At 45.4% G+C, this 21,886-nt stretch overlaps 1 protein-coding gene across 1 annotated transcript in view; it reads left to right on the top strand.

The window, feature by feature from the left end:
• LOC135540040 (ephrin type-A receptor 8-like) overlaps positions 1-21,886 on the top strand; it is a 111,183-nt gene that overhangs the window by 28,946 nt on the left and 60,351 nt on the right. Inside the window, exon 2 of the mRNA XM_064966349.1 lies at positions 12,040-12,104. Coding sequence (XP_064822421.1) covers positions 12,040-12,104 — 65 coding nt within the window. The remainder of the gene's footprint in view (positions 1-12,039; positions 12,105-21,886) is intronic.

The following is a 21,886-nucleotide window of genomic DNA, read 5'->3' as shown; positions in this document are numbered from 1 at the left end:
TTTATTGTTAAAACCCTCCTGTTGTGTTCGCTTCATGTTAATTAATTCTGTGTTCCCGGTCCAAAATGAGCGCCCCATTACAGCTGATTATAAATCCATAATAATACATATATTATCACCTAATATTGTGTTAGATCTTTTTATCAAGTTCTTGTGAACATTAAACGTTTTCAACTTCTATTTGCTAGTTATGGCCTGTAGGCCTCATTGACCTGAGCTCATACAACTTGTTTTTGAGTTTTAAAAAAAGCATAATGTCAGGATTATTATTTTGACTATAACAAATACTCAGATGAAACATATTGTGGTATTTATCACAGACTACTTTGTGTCAAAGTTTAACAAGGACTCTCTCCTCCTCACCAGTGTCATGATCAAAGATTTTATCAAGAGCCTCACATACATTATATCGTTTGGTCATTGTGTTGCCACAGAATAAATTGTGAGCAAGGCCTCAAAAAGCTTTATATTCCAGAGCTGCGAGAAAGGTTCTATATATTATTGAACCAATGTTGCGATTGTTTGTGAGAATGCCAACAGGTGTGGTTCCCGTGGGGGAAAGACTCTATTGGGGAAAGGTTCCCATGAACTCAATTTTATACAATAATTGTTGTCTTACCCATTTATTTCTAATGGACTAAGTCATGCAACCTTATGACAATCAGATTAAATTAACTACATTTTTCAGAAAGAAAACTTGTAAATCGGTCCAATTCGACCGGAACACAGCAGTAGGGTTAAATTGCATTGAAAATAAAATCAGCAATTGGTAATAGTGAATATTTTATTATATATATTTCACTATACAAACTGCTATATAGTGTTGTATAACACTTAAACTTAACTTAGTGACAGGGCAAAACAGATCAAAATGACATGGCCACTCAACCATTTTAGGTTTGAGACTTGCTGCCACTCTGATCTGTCACATACAGTATATACACTAAGTGTACAAAACATTAGGATCACCTGCTCTTTCTATGACAGACTGACCAGGGGATTCCAGGTGAAAGCTGTGATCTCTTATGAATATAACCTGTTAAATCCACTTCAATCAGTGTAGATGAAGGAGAGTACAGGTGTAAGAAGGATTTATAAACCTTGAGACAATTGAGACATGGATTGTGTCTGTGTGCCATTCAGAGGGTGAATGGGCAAGACAAAGGATTGAAGTGCCTTTGAACGCGGTATGGTGGTAGATGCTTGGTATGGTGGTAGATGCTTGGTATGGTGGTAGATTCTTGCCGCACCAGTTTGAGTCTGTCAAGTACCTGCTTCGCTGCTGCGTTTTTCACACTCAACAATTTCCTGTGTGTTTCAAGAATGGTCCACCACCTTAAGGATATCCAGCCAACGGCCGGCCAGTGGTCAAAAATTTGACATTTATGAAAGAGGACAAAGGAGGCTAACTCATCGTGCAGAGCAACAGATGGGCTACAGTTAGTCAACTGATAGTTCAGTACAACATTGGTTCACAAAGACCCATAAAATAATGGACAACTCGTCGTACCTTGACACGAATGGGGTATGGCAGCCAACGACCTTATGAAGTTCCACTTCTTTCAACAAAAAACAAAAAACTGTGGTTGCAGTGAGCTAAGGAACAAAAACACTGGACACTGGAGACTTGGAAAAACATTGTCTGGTCTGATGAATCCCAGTTCCTTCTGTTTCACGCTGATGGGAAGACTAGAGTATGGAGAAAGCCACATGGAAACATGCATCCATCATGCCACGTGTCAACATTGCAGGCTGGTGTTGGTAGTGTGATGGTGTGGTGTATGTTTTCATGGCACACATCGGGCCCCTTGATAAAAGTGGAGCAATGTTTTAATGCCACAGGATATCTTAACATACAGTATTCAGACCCCTTGACATTTTTAACATTTTGTTACATTACAGCCTTATTCTAAAATGGTTTAAATGTTTTTTCCCCCTCATAAATCTACACACAATAACCCATAATGAACAAAGCATTTTCTTTTTTTACTCAAGTATGTACTTATGTAAATCGAGCACACAGCCATGCAATCTCCATAGACAAACATTGGCAGTAGAATGGCCTTACTGAAGAGCTCAGTGACTTTCAACGTGGCACCGTCATAGGAAGCCACCTTTCCAACAAGTCAGTTTGTTTAATTTCTGCCCTACAAGAGCTTCCCCGGTCAACTGTAAGTGCTGTTATTGTGAACTGGAAACTTCTCGGAGCAACAACGGCTCAGCCGCTCACAGAACGGGACCACTGAGTGCTGAAGTGCGTGGCGCATAAAAATCGTCTGTCTTCGGCTGCAACACTCACTACCGAGTTCCAAACTGCCTCTGGAAGCAACGTCAGCAAAATAACTGTTTGTCGGGAGCTTCAAAATGGGTTTCCATGGCTGAGCAGCTGCACACAAGTATAAGATCACCATGTGCAATGCCAAAAGTCGGCCGGAGTGGCATAAAGCTCGCCGCCATTGGACTTTGGAGCAGTGGAAACGTGTTCTCTGGAATGATGAATCACACTTCACCATCTGGCAATCCGACGGACAAATCTGAGTTTGGGGGATGCCAGGAGAACGCTACCTGCCCCAATGCATAGTGCCAACTGTAAAGTTTGGCAGAGGTGGAATAATGCTTCATGGTTCGGGCTAAACCCTTTAGTTCCAGTGAAGGGAAATCTTAATGCTACAGCTTACAATAACATTCTAGACGATTCTGTGCTGTGCTTCCAACTTTGTGGCAACAGACTGGGGTAGGCCCTTTCCTGTTTCAGCATGACAATTCCCCAGTGCACGAATTGAGGCCCATACAGAAATGGTTTGTTGAGATCAGTGTGGAAGAACTTGACTGGCCTGCACAGAGCCTTGACCTCAACCCCATCGAACACCTTTCAGATAAATTGGAATGCCGACTGCGAGCCAAGCCTAATCGCCCAACATCAGTGCCCGACCTCACTAATGTTCTTGTGCCTGAATGGAAGCCATCCCAAAAGAGTGGAGAACATTTGTCCATAACATGTCCATAACATTTTCCCTCAATGCACCATAATTAATACTGTAGAACACGTTTAAGGTATTTTTAAATCAAATCAAACTTTATTTGTCACATGCGCCGAATACAAGTGTAAACCTTGCCGTGAAATGCTTACTTGCAAGTCCTTAACCACTAGGCTACCCTGGGGTGGCAGGGTAGCCTAGTGGTTAGAGCGTTGGATTAGTAACCGGAAGGTTGCAAGTTCAAACCTCTGAGCTGACAAGGTACAAATCTGTCGTTCTGCCCCTGAACAGGCAGTTAACCCAAAGTTCCTAGGCCGTCAATGAAAATAAGAATTTGTTCTTAACTGACTTGCCTAGTTGAACAGTTAAGATAATTTTTACCAAATAGGCTCAAGTAAAAAATAATAATAATAATAAGAAGAAACACAATAAGAATAACAATAACGAGGCTATGTACAGGTAGTACCGGTACCGACTCAGTGTGCGAGGGTTCAAGTTAGTTGAGGTAATTTGTACATGTAGGTAGGGGTGAAGTGACTATGCATAGATACTAAACAATGAGTAGCAGCAGAGTACAAAAGGGAGGAGGGTGGTTTTACTGCACGTTCTACAGTTTTTTACTGTTAGAATTACAGAAAGGTCTTCAGTTGTATTGTAAAACATATGGTAATCTACTGTATTCAGTTTCAACAGTATCATTCTGTTGATCAATACAGTAAGTTACTGACAGAAACAGCTATAACAGTGCACCAAATCTTTCTAACAAGCTAGCCACTTAATATAAGTTATTTTCTCAAAATGTATGTTAGCTAGCTGGCCACATAATATAACGTATTATCTCAAAATGTATGTTAGCTAGCTAGCCACTTAATATAACGTATTTTCTCAAAATGTATGTTAGCTAGCTGGCCACTTAATATAACGTATTTTCTCAAAATGTATGTTAGCTTGCTGGCCACTTAATATAACGTATTTTCTCAAAATGTATGTTAGCTAGCTAGCCACTTAATATAACGTATTTTCTCAAAATGTATGTTAGCTAGCTGGCCACTTAATATAACGTATTTTTTCAAAATGTATGTTAGCTAGCTGGCCACTTAATATAACGTATTCTTTTCAAAATGTATGTTAGCTAGCTAAGTTACCAATGTTATAAATGCAACTACCATCTGCTGGCTACATCAGGATACAATTTGAAAGCACTAATTAGCTCCAAAGGTTGTTATAGCTGTGACTGCATGCTGACAGTGAATTCAGAGCCATTCAGTGGCTAGCCAGACTACAAACAGAATTTTACCAGGTTATGACAGTCCATCACAACATACCCAAGAGTTTCCTGATTAGCAAGGAGTAGTCTGTGTTTAATTTAATTGTGTATTAGAAATACAGTTTGAGATTATTGTTGGGATTTCACCAGTGGTTGAATGGGTAATTCAACTTTCGGCGAAAATGTTGTCCAAGGTTGCAACAGTAACCAAAGGGGGCGGGGCTTAGCAAAGGGTCAATTGTGACATCCATTTGTGACCTTGGATTGAGAGAGGGCCCCAACACATCATCAGCGCAAGACGATGGGAAAGAGACCCCCTGAGGAAGAGAGGGAGAGAGAAGATGGAGGGAGGGAGGAAGAGGGGCATGAGGGGGGAGGGGAAGGTGGCAGTGCCATCTGTCTCAGTGACAGTGTTCTGACCCACTGCCCTCCTCAGCACCAGCAAGCCCAAATTAGGACCATCGCCACACCAACTAATTACAATACGAGAGATAGAGGGAGAGAGAGAAAGTAGAGATGGAGAGAGAGAGAGAGAGTAGAAAACAAGATACAGAGATACAGAGATAGGAGGGTGTAAACAGTCTAATTTTAATGTCTGGAACATCAGCTGTTGTGACAGTGAACCCTGGGGCAGACATAAATTCCTCTGGATAAGGAGGCTGGAACACAAACAATGCACACACACACACACACACACACACACACACACACACACACACACACACACACACACACACACACACACACACACACACACACACACACACACACACACACACACACACACACACACACACACACACACACAGAAAGAAAGAGGGAGGGAGGGTGAGGGAGAGGGACAAAGAGAGAGAGAGAGAGAGAGAGAGAGAGAGAGAGAGAACGAAACAAAATCTCAAAGCTGACTAAATTGCTATCTGACCCTATACAGAGAATATGAATTGGCTGATTTATCTCTACTCTGTCAGAGATACGAAGCAGAGACAGATTTTTACCAAGTACAGGCTGAGTGACCACCAACTGGCAATAGAAACCGGCTGACATAAAAAGACACGGCTACCCAAAGAGGAGTGTGCATGTGGTCACTGCACAACAGGGGAGGTAGAGACAGAGATGCATTTTCCCCTTCACTGTGAGAAATATTCCACACAAAGAGATTCATTATTCACAGAAATTACTACATTTATTCCAAATGGTATCTTATTAAACCCAGAGGAAAAACAAAAAAAACCTAATGGGCGGAGGAGCAATGGCTCCTCTTGCAGCAAAATCTATATTTTCCTGCCATAGCCTGAGGAACACTGAATAATAACATCTGCATAGTAAGCAGTAACTTACTTATTATTTGTATTATTATTAGTAGTATTATTGTGATTATTATTCCAAACTATTGTGATTATTATTCCACTATTCCAGTAGTGGTACAGGTAGCATGGGTGATGGTAAGAGTAGTAGTTTAATGATGGTAGTGATAGTTGTGCTAGTAGTAGTAGTAGTAATGATGGTTGTAGTATTGGGGTAGAGATATTAGAGGTAGACATTCTACTAGTGGTTGTGGTGGTAGTAGGGTTAGTTGTAGTATTAGTGTTAATAATAGTGGTGGTAGTAGGGTTAGATGTAGTATTAGTGTTAATAATAATGGTTGTAGTAGGGTTAGTTGTAGTATTAATGTTAATAATAGTGGTTGTGGTTGTAGTAGGGTTAGTTGTAGTATTAATGTTTATAATAGTGGTGGTAGCATTAATTTTAGTAGTAATAATAGTAGCATGTTCATTTTCCATGTTTAGCCTTTTATTGTCCCTACTATTTATTCAATTTTTCAATTTTTACTATTCAATGTTACCATTTTATTGTTGTTATTTCCATTATTTATTTATTTATTTTATTATTTACTACCATGTTATCTTATTATTCTTCATTATTGTTATTACATTGTATATTGTATAAATTGTTGCTTTGGCAATATTGACGCAACATTTTGGATGCCAAAAAAGCGTCTTGAATTTGAAAGGGAGAGAGAGACGGGGAGAGACGGAGAGAGACAGAGGGAGAGAGACGGAGGGAGAGAGACAGAGGGAGAGAGACAGAGGGAGAGAGACGGAGGGAAAGAGACAGAGGGAGAGAGACAGAGGGAGAGAGACAGAGGGAGAGAGACAGAGGGAGAGAGACAGAGGGAGAGAGACAGAGAGAGACAAAGGGAGAGAGACAGAGGGAGAGAGACGGAGGGAGAGAGACAGAGGGAGAGAGACGGAGGGAGAGAGACGGAGGGAGAGAGACGGAGGGAGAGAGACGGAGGGAGAGAGACAGAGGGAGAGAGACAGAGGGAGAGAGACAGAGGGAGAGAGACGGAGGGAGAGAGACGGAGGGAAAGAGACAGAGGGAGAGAGACAGAGGGAGAGGAGAGAGACAGAGAGAGAGAGAGACGGAGGGAGAGAGAGAGAGACAGAGGGAGAGAGACAGAGGGAGAGAGACAGAGAGAGAGAGACGGAGGGAGAGAGACAGAGGGAGAAGAGACAGAGGGAGAGAGACAGAGGGAGGAGAGAGGGAGACAGAGAGACAGAGGGAGAGAGACGGAGAGAGACAAAGGGAGAGAGACAGAGGGAGAGAGACGGAGAGAGACGGAGGGAGAGAGACGGAGGGAGAGAGACGGAGGGAGAGAGACAGAGGGAGAGAGACAGAGGGAGAGAGACAGAGAGAGAGAGACAGAGAGATGGAGGGAGAGAGACAGAGGGAGATTTTATTTTTTTAGTCCCCATTTGGACTAATCTTCCAAGAGAAGCATTCAAATACAATTTATAATACAAACACACTTTCACATATAACACACTATTACAAACATACATAACATACTAGCATAATGACCCAATAAATACTCAATCTAAAAAATATTGATTCTTCATCTACTATAGTCCCACAACATTTCTATATACTATATTTAAATTGTTTTAAAATAATGTTTAAATGTATATATTGAAAGGTTTCTAGTTTGCTCGGTTAATTTATTCCATTTCTTTATTGCTCTAAATCGAAATGTTCTTTTGCCTATTTCTCTTTTCTGTCTGGATAACGCATAGATGGTGGACAATCTATTCCTAGTATTTACGGAATGTCTGTCTCTTACCAACTAAATACCGTTGTGAATAGAACTTGTCCGTTTTAAATTATGTATATTATAAAATAAAATAAGCATGTTTTTTTCAATTATCTTGTCGATTGATGACCAACCAAGAACACTGAGCATGACTGCAACAGAAGAACCATATCTCCACCTTAAAACAATCCTTGCTGCTTTATTCTGTGCATTGTGCAGCCTCCTAACTTCACTTGATGATGCATTTCCCCAGACCACCGAACAGCAGTTCACCTGACTCTCAATTAATGCTTGTGTTATTTGCTGAAGAATTTCAACGGGAGAGAGAGACAGAGGGAGAAAGACAGAGGGAGAGAGACAGAGGGAGAGAGACAGAGACAGAGAGACAGACAGAGAAACAGACAGAGACAGAGAGACAGAGAGAGAGAGAGAGAGAGAGAGAGAGAGAGAGAGAGAGACAGAGGGAAAGAGACAGAGGGAGAGAGACAGAGAGAGACAGAGAGAGAAAGAGACAGCGACAGAGAAACAGACAGAGACAGAGAGAGAGAGAGAGAGAGAGAGAGAGAGAGAGATGGTGCAATAATATTACACTGAATACTGGCACATCTACACATACTGAAACAGGAAATACACTGCCAGAGAGTGAGAAGCTAGCTGGCACAGAGTAAGATTTATAGCCCTCTCTGGGCCTGGCTAGGGTTAGAATTTGGGGACCCTGTAACTCAGCTGGTGCAGGGCCCCTGGGATCCATCCGTTGGCACTGAGTATGGTACCAGAGGCTGGCCTTGGCTGGAGGAGGTGGCTCGCCAACTACGGCAGAGCAATGTGGTACACCAGCCACAACTGTCGTTGGCTGCTGGCTGGCTGCTGCTGGGGTTGGTGACTCTCTCACAACTGCTGAAGGCGATGGCTACCATGGTGGAGCAAGTTGAGACCCCTGGGCGAGGCTCATCAGGGATCTGGAGGCAGGGGCTGGCTGGGCCCCAGAGATGAGGTCAGGTGGTTCCCCAGGTGCAAGGGCAGGAGAGTCTTCCCGTGCAGGAGGGGAAACTGACTATTGACCTGATATGGAGAACAACTGAGAGCTAGAACAACTGTAGACCTCTGGGCCTACTGGAGGAATAGGGAACTCTGAGCCTAGTGGGGTAAGAGCCTGATGACTCACCTGGGCTAGGGACTGAGGGCTGACTAGGGCTGGGGACAGCAGACCTATTAGAGTTGAGGACTGATGACCTAGTTATATAGACTGAGGGCCTAGTTATATAGACTGATGACCTAGTTATATAGACTGAGGGCCGAGTTATATAGACTGATGACCTAGTTATATAGACTGAGGGCCTAGTTATATAGACTGAGGGCCTAGTTATATAGACTGAGGGCCTAGTTATATAGACTGAGTGCCTAGCACAGGAAACGTGTGGCCTATCAAGACAGGATGCTCTAAGCCTGAAAGGCTAGGGAGCTGCAGGCTAAGTAGGTCTGGAGACAGCAAGCCTAATGCAGCAAATGTTGGGCCAAGTAGGACAGGAGGCTCTAAACCTGGTGGGCTTGGCAACTGTCTACCAACCAAGGCAGGGGGCTGCGATCCGTACAGGGCCAGAGACTGCAGACCTACAGACGGGGCAACTAACTTAGGTCTTAGCTCTATATGGGGCTCTAAGCCTAGCAGGATAGGGAGGCACCTTACCCTAACTGCGTAAGGTACCTAAAGGCCTGGCAGAGCGGCACACTTAGGGAGGAGGGGGGGTGTAGGGGTACGTCTGACCTGCTGAAGGGCAGGATACTCAAAGCCTACCTGAGGGGCAGGGCACTGAAGGTCTAGCAGAGAGCCACAGAACTCTAAACCTGACCCTACCAGGAAGGACGGGAACTCTAACCTTGCTGTGAAGGAAGGGAGATCTGACCCTGCCGGGAAGGAAGTGAACTCTGACCCTGCCAGGAAGGAAGGGCACTCCGACCCTACCGTGGTGGCAGGGAACTCTGACCCTACCGTGGTCGTGGGGTACCCTGACCCTACCGTGGTGGCGGGGAACTGAATGTCTAGGTCAGGGGGTACATTGGGTGTGACTACTGGTGGTTCACCCGGGGTGATTTCGGATGGGTCCACCATGGAGCGGACTGGATGGTTCCCTGAGTTGAGGTCTGTAAGATCTGTAGGTATTGGGGTCCTCGAGCTTGGAAATAACAGGGTGCTAGCAGTTGGGGCCAGCAGGGACCCCAGGCCTGAGACCGTAGGGCCCACCAGGCAGAGGCTAAAAGGGCTGGGCCAGCAGGAACAGTCTGAGTCCTTGTGGCCACAGGCTGAACTTTGAAGACAGGATGGGGCTTATCCCATCGGTTTGAGCAGTCAGCTGTGAATGTCCTCACCCACTAGTACTTAATTCTGATTGTGTGTGTGCCTCAAATCGTGTTCTAACTGGACAGCACACAGAACCAAAACCACACACACACACAAACACACACACACACACACACACACACACCTTACTCCCCTGCTGAATTGCATGTAATATTATACAGACCATACTGAGGTTTAGGCTCCCAGGGCTCGGAGGGCAAACTGGGTCAAGGTGACATCACCTGCTGTGATGCTCCGCTCCTGGTTGCTGTGACAACGGCCCCGGCCTCAGGCATCCTACCTCATCTATCACACCTGTCACAAAGGTGCGTGTGTCTCTGTCTGGTGTCACAGCCCAATTCAGTGTGAGCTGAGCTGTGCAACACAAAGCAGCGTGACACAGAGATACAAAACCTTCCCAAACAAACTCACCTACGCCTCCACATTTCTCCAGGTCACCTTGGAGCCTGCATTAACATGAGCCCGGGGGATGGCTGGCTGTCTGGGCTGGGATGTGTCTCTATGCTGGATGGATGGCTGTCTGGGCTGGGATGTGTCTCCATGCTGGATGGATGGCTGTCTGGGCTGGGATGTGTCTCCATGCTGGATGGATGGCTGAGGCTGGAATGTGTCTCCATGCTGGATGGATGGCTGAGGCTGGAATGTGTCTCCATGCTGGATGGATGGCTGAGGCTGGAATGTGTCTCCATGCTGGATGGATGGCTGAGGCTGGAATGTGTCTCCATGCTGGATGGATGGCTGAGGCTGGAATGTGTCTCCATGCTGGATGGATGGCTGAGGCTGGGGTTGGAATGGAGAAGTATGAGTTGTAAATGGGAGTGTGTGCTGATCGACTTTATTGATCACCCAGTGAGCAACGTCAACAGTGGGAAGGTGATTAGTTAGCCCATTAAAGTCTGACCCAGCAGCCACACACGTGTGTGCACAGCAAGGTTATTATAGTAAACTGAACTAAGTAAGGCTAAAACTAGTTATGTTAACTGAAAAAAAATAATTAAACCATTTGAAAAATGAAAACTAAACTAAAGCTCTACTGAAACTATTATATTTGACTCCAAAACGAACTGAAATCATTTTTCTAATTTGTATATATTAACAAGAGACTGGACTGGGGAATACCTTTCCACAAAAGGCAGGCAAGTGCAGGCGATAACATTCTAGCCAATGAGAGGGCAGATTCACATGTGAACAACAGGCACAACTCCGATATAACATTGTTTTTCTCAAAGTTGCCGGGATGCCACATGCGTCAACTTATACATTTGTAACAACCTGAACATTACAAAACTTCTATTCAATCAAATAAGCCTCACATAGCAAATCAGAAATTCTATTTCATGTTCACTAAATTTGACACTCTCCCATTGACCTCCATACAAAAAATCCCCTCTTCCACCTGTTAACGTTGTATTTTCGCTACGTAGCTAGCGTAGCCAAAGGGCAATTTCAGAGTGTGAGAAATAGCAATACAAACATTAAACTCTAAACTTCCAGTGGTCGGTCGAAAACAGCAAAACCCCTTATGGGATTACTTTGAGTACTTTCTGTCAGATAGAGGTGACAGTACTTGTCTCTTCTTAGTACTAAAGTTAAAAAGCATTGGATTGGTGGTAGCATGGACAAGAGAGAGTACCTAACCTAACCTATGGCCTAACCCATCATCTTGCGTATTATTATTGTCATGCCATCCAACAAATGTAAACACCTGAAGTTTGCTAAACAGCATTGACACTTGGATTGGAACCGATGCTATGATCAGATGACATGAAAATAGATCTCTTTGGCCACGCAGACCAGTGGTGGGTTTGGGGTCTAAATAAGGATGCATAAGCTGAAAAGAACCCCACACCTACTGTCAAACATGGTGGTGGATCTTAGATGTTATGGCTCTTTTTTTCTTTATGGGACTATTTGTATTATTTTTTTATACAGTCTTTTTTCCAGGTTTCCAATTGTTTTGGACCTGACTGTACTTTCTGTCCCGAACACTGAAAATAAAACTGAAAATAAACCAAATAAAACTTGCAAATCAGGTCAGAAAAAGAACTGAAACTAAACAGATTTTCGAATAAAAATTGAAAAAACAAATCAAAATAAAACACAACTATAATTACCTTGGCGCACAGACACACTCACTGTTACCAATGTGTAATATTCTTCAGCTCAGGAATGGGAACGATAGCTACCTGTGGGAGACACAAAGCCATGTAATGGTGTCTCTAAATGTACAAATACGTATCACAGATGTCTTTGCAGCTGTCTGTTCGTTATAGTGTTTGTGACTGTGAGTACTACACACATTTCATATATATTTATCCTCACAGATGTTCTTTCTGTTTTGCAGTGAATCTACTAGACACATCCTCAATATCAGGGGACTGGGGCTGGCTAACATACCCATCACATGGGGTAAGTATTTATCCTGTGTGTGTGCGTGCGTGTGGGCGTGTGGGCGTGTGGGCGTGTGGGCGTGTGGGCGTGCGGGCGTGTAATCCATTCCAGGACTGAAGCAGAGATACAGTGGAGTAGTAAAGTGTATTAACTAGAACTTTTCTTGAAAGTGCCATTAAAGTGTAATAATGACCCACTGGACACAGACGTCAATTCAACGCCTATTTGAAATGAAATGATGTGGAAACAACGATGATTCAACCAGTGTGTGCCCAGTGGAGAAACGCTGTCAATGCATGGAACTGGGACACTGATGTCCTCATTATTCTGCCATCAGCGTCCTTTCCGCCTATCTTGTCAGTCTGAAACATTGTTTGATCTCACAATACAGCAAAGAGGAGCGGGAAGACAGAGGCAGAGAGAAGGAGGAGGAGAACAAGGGGAAGGAAGAGGAGACAAGTGTAAATCACTTTGAGACACAGTGACAAGTGGGAAGAAATGCGATCCATTTATATAGTTATTGTTAAGAGGCAGAGGGGGAAGATAAAAGACAGGAAGAACGACGATGGGGGGAGGGGGGTTGAGCAGGAAAGGATGAAAGGGGATGAATAAGATAAGTAGTAAATGTTGTAGAGGTAGCAGAAAGAAGAGACCAATAGAACTGGTGGAGGGAGGAGAAGGAGAAGCTAAGGAGAAGAGGGAGGGGAAAGAGAAGTGAAAGAAAAAGGAGGAGAGGAGAGAGCTGTCCCCTGTTTCCTCCTCAGTAAATTAGCATATTGTAACAGTGGGGGATGATGCGTGGGGTATTGAATTAGCCACTCTCAGAGTGATCAGGGCAGTGAGTTGTCCCTGTCCTGCCACACACGCTCACACAAACATACACACACACAAACACACACACGTGAATGTGCATTAGAGCTGTCACTTTCCTCTCCATGCTCCTGTCAGAGATGTCACCATGGTGATTTACCCAGCATGCCTCAATCCCCACTGGGACACAATTACCCAATCAACCAATCAGCTCATTGTCTGATGATGTGAATGTTAAGAAACAGACTTGAGAAAATTGACTCCTCCGGCTGCACAGTTGGGTCAGTGCTTCCCAAACCTTTATAGTCCCGTACTCCTTCAAAAATTCAACCTCCAGCTACCCCCTCTAGCACCAGGGTCAGCTCAATCTCAAATGTTGTTTTTTTGCCATCATTGTAAACCTGCCACACACACAAACTATTCGATGACAGGATACTCTGAGCGCAGCCCTATCTAGAAATCTGGCAGTGGCTTCTGATTAAATTCAATTTTCACAGAACTGCTTGTTGCAATTTTGATGAGGCTCTCTTGTTCAGATATTGATAACTGGTCTGGAGGCAGGGCATGAAAGGGTTAACGAATCCAGTTGCTTGTGTCGTCCATTTCGGGAAAGTACCTTGTCGTGGAAATTATTTACCAAATCATGAGAGCAAACCACACACAAATCAGAGTTATCATAAAGTCCATCTTTAATTATATGAGCTCCATCACAACCCTGTGACTCTCAGATCAATTCAGTGTCTATAAATGAATTCTCTGAGAGTCCTTACACATTGCAACTGAGATCCTTTATAGCAAAGACACAAATAGCCAGACAGCATTGGCCATAATTTATCGTTCAGCTTTGTCTCCTAAACTATGTTCTTTTCTCAAACTCAGAACCATAAAACAAATCATCATATCAATAGGCATATATCAAATCCACCCCTCCTTGACAAGATCACAGAGACACATTGACTGGCACACAGACATTGTGGAGCCAAGAGATACATGCTTGGCCTCTCCCCTCTCTGCGGCCCAAGTAACTTAGTCCTGACAGAGAACAGATGACTGCAAATGGCCACAGTATTATACAAAAATAAACATTCTGATGAGAAGTAACTTACACACATATAATGAATATAAAACATCTTACCTATGTTACAAACTAATTCTGATTATTCGCCAACAACCTGCATAACTGTGCACCCAGATCACTCAGGTGCTTCAATATATCACATTTGACATTGTCGGTAAGCTTGAGTTCCTTTGCACACAAAAATCATACAATAATGGAAAGACATGTGTGTTGTCCTTGTTAATGCAGAGAGAGAAGAGCTCCAACTTCTTAATTATTGTTATGAACTTGAGTGAAGACCCAAACGCGGGTTTTAACAGAAAACAGAGTTCTTTAATAAAAAACAGGAATGGCATAAATCCTCTTCCAACGTAGTCAATGGAACAAAAGAACGTAGTATAATGCAGGTTGCACCTGCCATGCAGACTCCGACAGGACAGGACAAGGTGGAAGCAAACGAGACGACAGCTTGCTTCTGGCATCAAAAAACACAAACAAGAATCAGACACCGAAAGTAGCAGGAACAGAGAAAGAAATAGAGACCTAATCAGAGGGGGAAGAGAGAACAGGTGGGGAAAGAGAGAATGAGCTAGTTAGGGCAGATGTAGAACAGCTGAGGAATGAGAGACAGAGAAGGTAACCTAAAAAGACCAGCAGAGAGAGAGAATGAAGAGAAAGGACAGGAACAGACATAACAAGACATGACAGTACCCCCCACTCACCGAGCGCCTCCTGGCGCACTCGAGGAGGAAACCTGGCGGCAACGGAGGAAATCATCGATCAGCGAACGGTCCAGCACGTCCCGAGAGGGAACCCAACTCCTCTCCTCAGGACCGTACCCCTCCCAATCCACTAGGTACTGATGACCACGGCCCGAGGGCGCATGTCCAAAATCTTACGAACCCTGTAGATGGGTGCGCCCTCGACAAGGATGGGGGGGGAGGGACGAGCGGGGCGCGAAGAACGGGCTTAACACAGGAGACATGGAAGACCGGGTGAACGCGACGAAGATAGCGCGGGAGAAGAAGTCGCACTGCGACAGGATTAATGACCTGGGAAATACGGAACGGACCAATGAACCGCGGGCCAACTTGCGATGTCTTAAGGGGAAGGTTCTGAGTGGAGAGCCATACTCTCTGACCGCAACAATATCTAGGACTCTTGGTCCTACGCTTATTAGCGGCCCTCACAGTCTGCGCCCTATTACGGCAAAGTGCCGACCTGACCCCCTTCCAGGTGCGCTCGCAAAGCTGGACAAAAGCCTGAGCGGAGGGGACGCAGGACTCGGCGAGCTGAGATGAGAACAGCGGAGGCTGGTACCCGAGGCTACACTGAAAGGGGATAGACCGGTAGCAGACGAGGGAAGCGAGTTGTGGGCGTGTCTGCCCAGGGGAGCTGTTCTGACCAAGACGCAGGGTTACGAAAAGAAAGACTGCGTAAAATGCGACCAACAGTCTGATTGGCCCGTTCGGCTTGACCGTTAGACTGGGGATGAAAGCCGGACGAGAGACTGACGGAAGCCCCAATCAAACGGCAAAACTCCCTCCAAAATTGAGACGTGAACTGCGGGCCTCTGTCGGAAACGACGTCAGACGGAAGGCCATGAATTCGGAAAACATTCTCGATAATGATCTGAGCCGTCTCCTTAGCAGAAGGGAGCTTATCGAGAGGAATGAAATGAGCCGCCTTAGAGAATCTATCGACAACCGTAAGAATAACTGTCTTCCCGCTGATGAAGGCAGTCCGGTGATAAAATCTAAAGCGATGTGAGACCACGGTCGAGAGGGAATGGGAAGCGGTCTGAGACGGCCGGCAGGAGGAGAGTTCCCAGATTTAGTCTGCGCGCAGACCGAACAAGCGGCGACAAATCGACGCGTCACGTTCCCGAGTGGGCCACCAGAAACGCTGGCGAATGGAAGCGAGCGTACCCGAAGGCCGGGGTGGCCGGCTAACTTGGCAGAGTGGGCCCACTGAAGAACGGCCGGACGAGTAGGAACGGGAACGAACAGAAGGTTCCTAGGGCAAGCTCGCGGCGACGGAGTGTGAGCGAGTGCTTGCTTTACCTGCCTCTCAATTCCCCAGACAGTCAACCCGACAACACGCCCCTCAGGGAGAATCCCATCGGGGTCGGTGGAGACCTCAGAAGAACTGAAGAGACGAGATAAAGCATCAGGTTTGGTGTTTTTGAGCCCGGACGATAAGAAATAACAAACTCGAAACGAGCGAAAAACAGAGCCCAACGAGCCTGACGCGCATTAAGTCGTTTGGCTGAACGGATGTACTCAAGGTTCCTATGGTCAGTCCAAACGACAAAAGGAACGGTCGCCCCCCAACCACTGTCGCCATTCGCCTAGGGCTAAGCGGATGGCGAGCAGTTCGCATTACCAACATCATAGTTACGTTCTGACGGCGATAAGCGATGAGAGAAAACGCGCAAGGATGGACCTTGCCGTCAGAGAGAGAGCGCTGAGAAAGAATGGCTCCCACGCCCACCTCTGACGCGTCAACCTCAACAACAAACTGTCTAGAGATGTCAGGTGTAACAAGAATAGGTGCGGATGTAAAACGATTCTTAAGAAGATCAAAAGCTCCCTGGGCGGAAACGGACCACTTAAAGCACGTCTTAACAGAAGTAAGGGCTGTGAGAGGAGCTGCCACCTGACCGAAATTACGGATGAAACGACGGTAGAAATTAGCGAAGCCCAGAAAGCGCTGCAGCTCGGCGCGTGACTTAGGAACGGGCCAATCAATGACAGCCTGGACCTTAGCGGGATCCATCTTAATGCCCTCAGCGGAAATAACGGAACCGAGAAAAGGGACAGAGGCGGCATGAAAAGTGCACTTCTCAGCCTTCACATAAAGACAGTTCTCCAAAAGGCGCTGGAGGACGCGCGCCGCACGTGCTGAACATGAATCGAGAGAGACGGTGAAAAAATCAGGATATCATCCATGTAAACGAAAACAAAAATGTTCAGCATGTCTCTCAGGACGTCGTTAACTAGTGCCTGAAAGACAGCTGGAGCGTTAACGAGGCCGAAAGGAAGAACCCGGTATTCAAAGTGCCCTAACGGAGTGTTAAATGCCGTCTTCCACTCGTCCCCCTCCCTGATGCGCACGAGATGGTAGGCGTTACGAAGGTCCAATTTGGTGAAAAACCTGGCTCCCTGCAGGATCTCGAAGGCTGAAGACATAAGAGGAAGCGGATAACGATTCTTAACTGTTATGTCATTCAGCCCTCGATAATCCACGCATGGGCGCAGGGACCCGTCCTTCTTCTGAACAAAAAGAACCCCGCGCCGGCGGGGGAGGAGGAGGAGACTATGGTACCGGCGTCGAGCGAAACCGACAAATAATCCTCGAGAGCCTTACGTTCGGGAGCCGACAGAGAGTATAATCTACCCCGGGGGAGTAGTTCCCGGAAGGAGATCAATACTACAGTCATACGACCGGTGTGGAGGGAGAGAAGTGGCCTTGGAACGACTGAACACCGTGCGCAGATCGTGATACTCCTCCGGCACCCCTGTCAAATCGCCAGGCTCCTCCTGTGAAGAAGAGACAGAGGAAACAGGAGGGATAGCAGACATTAAACAGGTTACATGACAAGAAACATTCCAGGATAGGATAGTATTACTAGACCAATTAATAGAAGGGTTATGGCGCACTAGCCAGGGATGACCCAAAACAACAGGTGTAAAAGGTGAACGAAAAATTAAAAAAGAAATGGTTTCGCTATGATTACCAGAGACAGTGAGGGTTAAAGGCAGCGTCTCACGCTGAATCTTGGGGAGAGAACTACCATCTAAAGCGAACAAGGCCCTGGGCTCCCTAACTGTCTGAGAGGAATGTCATGTTCCCGAGCCCAGGTCTCGTCCATAAAACAGCCCTCCGCCCCAGAGTCTATCAAGGCACTGCAGGAAGCAGATGAACCGGGCCAGCGGAGATGGACCGGAAAGGTAGTGCGTGATCCAGAAGGAGAGGCCTGAGTAGTTGCGCTCACCAGTAGCCCTCCTCTTACTGATGAGCTCTGGCCCTTTACTGGACATGAGGTGACAAAATGACCAGCGGAGCCGCAGTAGAGACAGAGGCGAGATTCTCCGTTCCCTCTCCTTGGCCGAGATGCGAATACCCCCAGCTGCATAGGCTCAGCATCCGAGCCGGCGGGGGAGGGTGGCAGTGATGCGGCAGGTGGCAGTGATGTGGAGAGGGGAGCAACGGAGAACGTGAGCTCCTTTCCACGAGCTCGGCGACGAAGATCAAACCGTCGCTCTATGCGAATAGCGAGAGCTATTAAGGAGTCCAGACTGGAAGGAACCTCCCGGGAGAGGATCTCATCCTTAACCTCGACGTGGAGACCCTCCAGAAAACGAGCGAGCAAAGCCGGCTCGTTCCAGTCACTAGAGGCAGCGAGAGTGCGAAACTCAATAGAATAATCCGTTATGGATCTATTCCCCTGACATAGGGAAGACAGGGCCCAGGAAGCCTCCTCGCCAAAAACAGAACGGTCAAAAACCCGTATCATCTCCTCCTTAAAGTCCTGATACTGGTTAATACACTCAGCCCTCGCCTCCCAGACTGCCGTGCCCCACTCACGCGCCCGTCCGGTAAGGAGAGAAATGACGTAGGCGATGCGGGCTGCGCTCCTGGAGTAAGTGTTGGGCTGGAGAGAGAACACCACATCACACTGAGTGAGGAATGAGCGGCACTCAGTGGGCTCCCCAGAGTAACAGGGAGGGTTGTTGATCCTGGGCTCCGGAGACTCGGAAACCCTGGACGTGGGCGGTGGATCGAGGTGGAGTTGGTGAACCCGTCTTGTGAGGTCGGAGACTTGGACGGCCAGGGTCTCAACGGCATGTTGAGCAGCAGACAATTCCTCCTCGTGTCTGCCTAGCATCGCTCCCTGGATCTCGACGGCGGAGTGAAAAGGGTCCGGAGCCGCTGGGTCCATTCTTGGTCTGATTCTTCTGTTATGAACTTGAGTGAAGACCCAAAAGCGGTTTTAACAGAAAACAGAGTTCTTTAATAAAAAACAGGAATGGCATAAATCCTCTTCCAACGTAGTCAATGGAACAAAAGAACGTAGTATAATGCAGGTTGCACCTGCCATGCAGACTCCGACAGGACAGGACAAGGTGGAAGCAAACGAGACGACAGCTTGCTTCTGGCATCAAAAAACACAAACAAGAATCAGACACCGAAAGTAGCAGGAACAGAGAAAGAAATAGAGACCTAATCAGAGGGGGAAGAGAGAACAGGTGGGGAAAGAGAGAATGAGCTAGTTAGGGCAGATGTAGAACAGCTGAGGAATGAGAGACAGAGAAGGTAACCTAAAAAGACCAGCAGAGAGAGAGAATGAAGAGAAAGGACAGGAACAGACATAACAAGACATGACAATTATAGCCTCAACGTTGTTCTGTGCTGTCTGTAATCCTAGATACAGAAGAGCTCCAACTCCTAGATACAGATCACGCAGTCTGTAATCGTAGACACAGATCATTCAGGCCAGAAAAAACATCACCCAGATAGACCAGTCATGTGAGAAACTCATCATCGTGCAAGTGGTCAGACAAGTGAAAATGATGGTCAGTAAAGAAAACTTTAAGCTCGTCTCTCAATTTAAAAAAAACGTGTCAATACTTTGCCCCTTGATAACCAGCACACTTCCTTCTGTATGTTGTAAAAGCGTTACATGGTCGCTGCCCATATCATTGCATAATGCAGAAAATACACAGTTCAGGGGCCTTGCTTTGACAAAGTTAACCATTTTCACTGTAGTGTCCAAAACGTCAGTCATTCCTTTGGCACCAAGAGCCTCTCGGTGGATGCTGCAGTGTACCCAAGTGGAGTCGGGAGCAACTGCTTGCACGCTCGCTACCACTCCACTATGTCTCACTGTCATGGCTTTTGTTCCATCAGTACAGATACCAACACATCTTGACCACTAAAGTCCATTTGATGTCACAAAGTTGTCCAGTACTTTAAAAATATCCTCTTCTGTTGTCTTGGTTTCCAGTGGTTTGCAGAAGAGGATGACTTCCTTAATTGACCCTCTATAAACATAACAGACATATACCAGGAGCTGTGCCAGGCCTGCCACATCTGTTGACTCCCTTAAGCTGTAATGCAAAGATTTCACTGGCTTGTATGCAAAGCAGTAATTGTTTCAAAACATCTCCTGCCATGTCACTGATGCGTCGTAAAACAGTGTTGTTTGATGAAGGAATTGTCTGTATAGATTTTTGGCCTTTTCCCCCAGCATTGCGTCAGCCATATCCACGACAGCAGGAAGAATGAAGTCCTGTCCTAGCCACTCGGTAGCTCACCATATAAGACTCTTCTAGCCCCTTCATATTAATGGTATCTATTGCTTTTAAACGTGTCTTACTACTCGTAAGTCATCTTAATTCTTGCTCAAAAAATTCCTGTGGCTTATTTTTCAAATGGTCATGTTTAGTTTCTAAATGTACTGTATGTGCAAGAGGGAAGGTTTCACCCACATGAGAGTAACGGTTAATGTGATTGTATGTTAATTATTTGACTAGGCTACCTGTATTTGACATTGTGTTGCTATTTCAATCAACACTAGATGGTTTAATTAGATTTTTGGGAGTGAAACGAGGCTACTCAGGTGAGAAAGAAAATTCACCCAAATGTATAGTCCCGTTAGAAAATACAAATGTACTGTTTGAATTTTTTTATTTTCTATGTGAATCACATTTGTATTTGGGTACCTGAGTTGGGCAAACTCTGTGAGATGTCAGTTTGAAGTTGTCGTAAACGTTCCAAGACAACTATCAAAAGCGATGAAATCAAATAAAATGTTATTGGTCCCATACACATATTTAGCAGATGTTATTGCAGGTGTCGCGAAATGCTTGTTATTCTAGCTCCAACAGCGCAGCAATATCTAACAATTCACAACAATACACACAAATCTAAAAGTAAAATAATGGAATTAAGAAATATATAAATATTAGGACGAGCAATGTCCGAGTGGCATTGACTAAAATGCAGTAGAATAGCATACAGTATATAGATATGAGTAAATCAGTATGTAAACATTATTAAAGTGACTAGTGTTCCATTATTAAAGTTACCAGTGATTCCATGTCTATGTACAGTATACATGGTAGCAGCCTCTAAAGTGCAAGGATGAGTAACCGGGCGGTAGCCGGCTAGTGGTGGATATTTAACAGTCACATGGCCTTGAGATAGAAGCTGTTTTTCAGATAGGGAGTTCTATTCCGCATCACATATGTTATGTAAGTCTCATCCATTCTCAGTGGTGAAAATACCTTTAAAAGCTCAGTTTAAGAAGGCTCTTAGAAAGCTCTTAGTCAGAACCATAGCAGTGCTTAGCAAAGCCTGTCTACCACACATAACTGCACTCAAGACTTGGGTAAGCCTGGGTAATTAAAAACATTTGAGATACCTGTATAGTCAAAATGTACTGGATCATTTGATTTGATTTGACAGATGTGAGGATTTATCTTGATATTCAACACTTGGTATTCCTTGAATTCCTGTGTTCACATCCCTGCAGTGGCATGTTTATTGCGATGCCTCTCACACACATGTGTGAGGAATAAATAAACTGGAGGAATAGAGGGACAGAAAGAGATGACGGGGCAGAAAATGTAACTTTGTGATAGTATGGGAATGCATATATATGTGGACATTTCTGTGTTTTGGTTGTGTGTGTGTGTGTGTGTGTGTGTGTGTGTGTGTGTGTGTGTGTACGTGGTGTATGTTGGCAGTAGTGGTGAGTTGCTGAGCTGTGGTAGCAATGCCCTTGTGGAGGGAAGGCTCACCCCATGGGATCTGTGATAAACGGGAGTCATGACAGCTTCTGTAACGAAGCAGACTGATAGGCCACTACACACACACACACACACACACACACACACACACACACACACACACACACACACACACA

Source organism: Oncorhynchus masou, chromosome 5, assembly GCF_036934945.1.
Source record: "Oncorhynchus masou masou isolate Uvic2021 chromosome 5, UVic_Omas_1.1, whole genome shotgun sequence".
In the NCBI taxonomy this organism is placed as follows: domain Eukaryota; kingdom Metazoa; phylum Chordata; class Actinopteri; order Salmoniformes; family Salmonidae; genus Oncorhynchus; species Oncorhynchus masou.
This window is presented reverse-complemented; position numbering and strand designations above follow the sequence as displayed.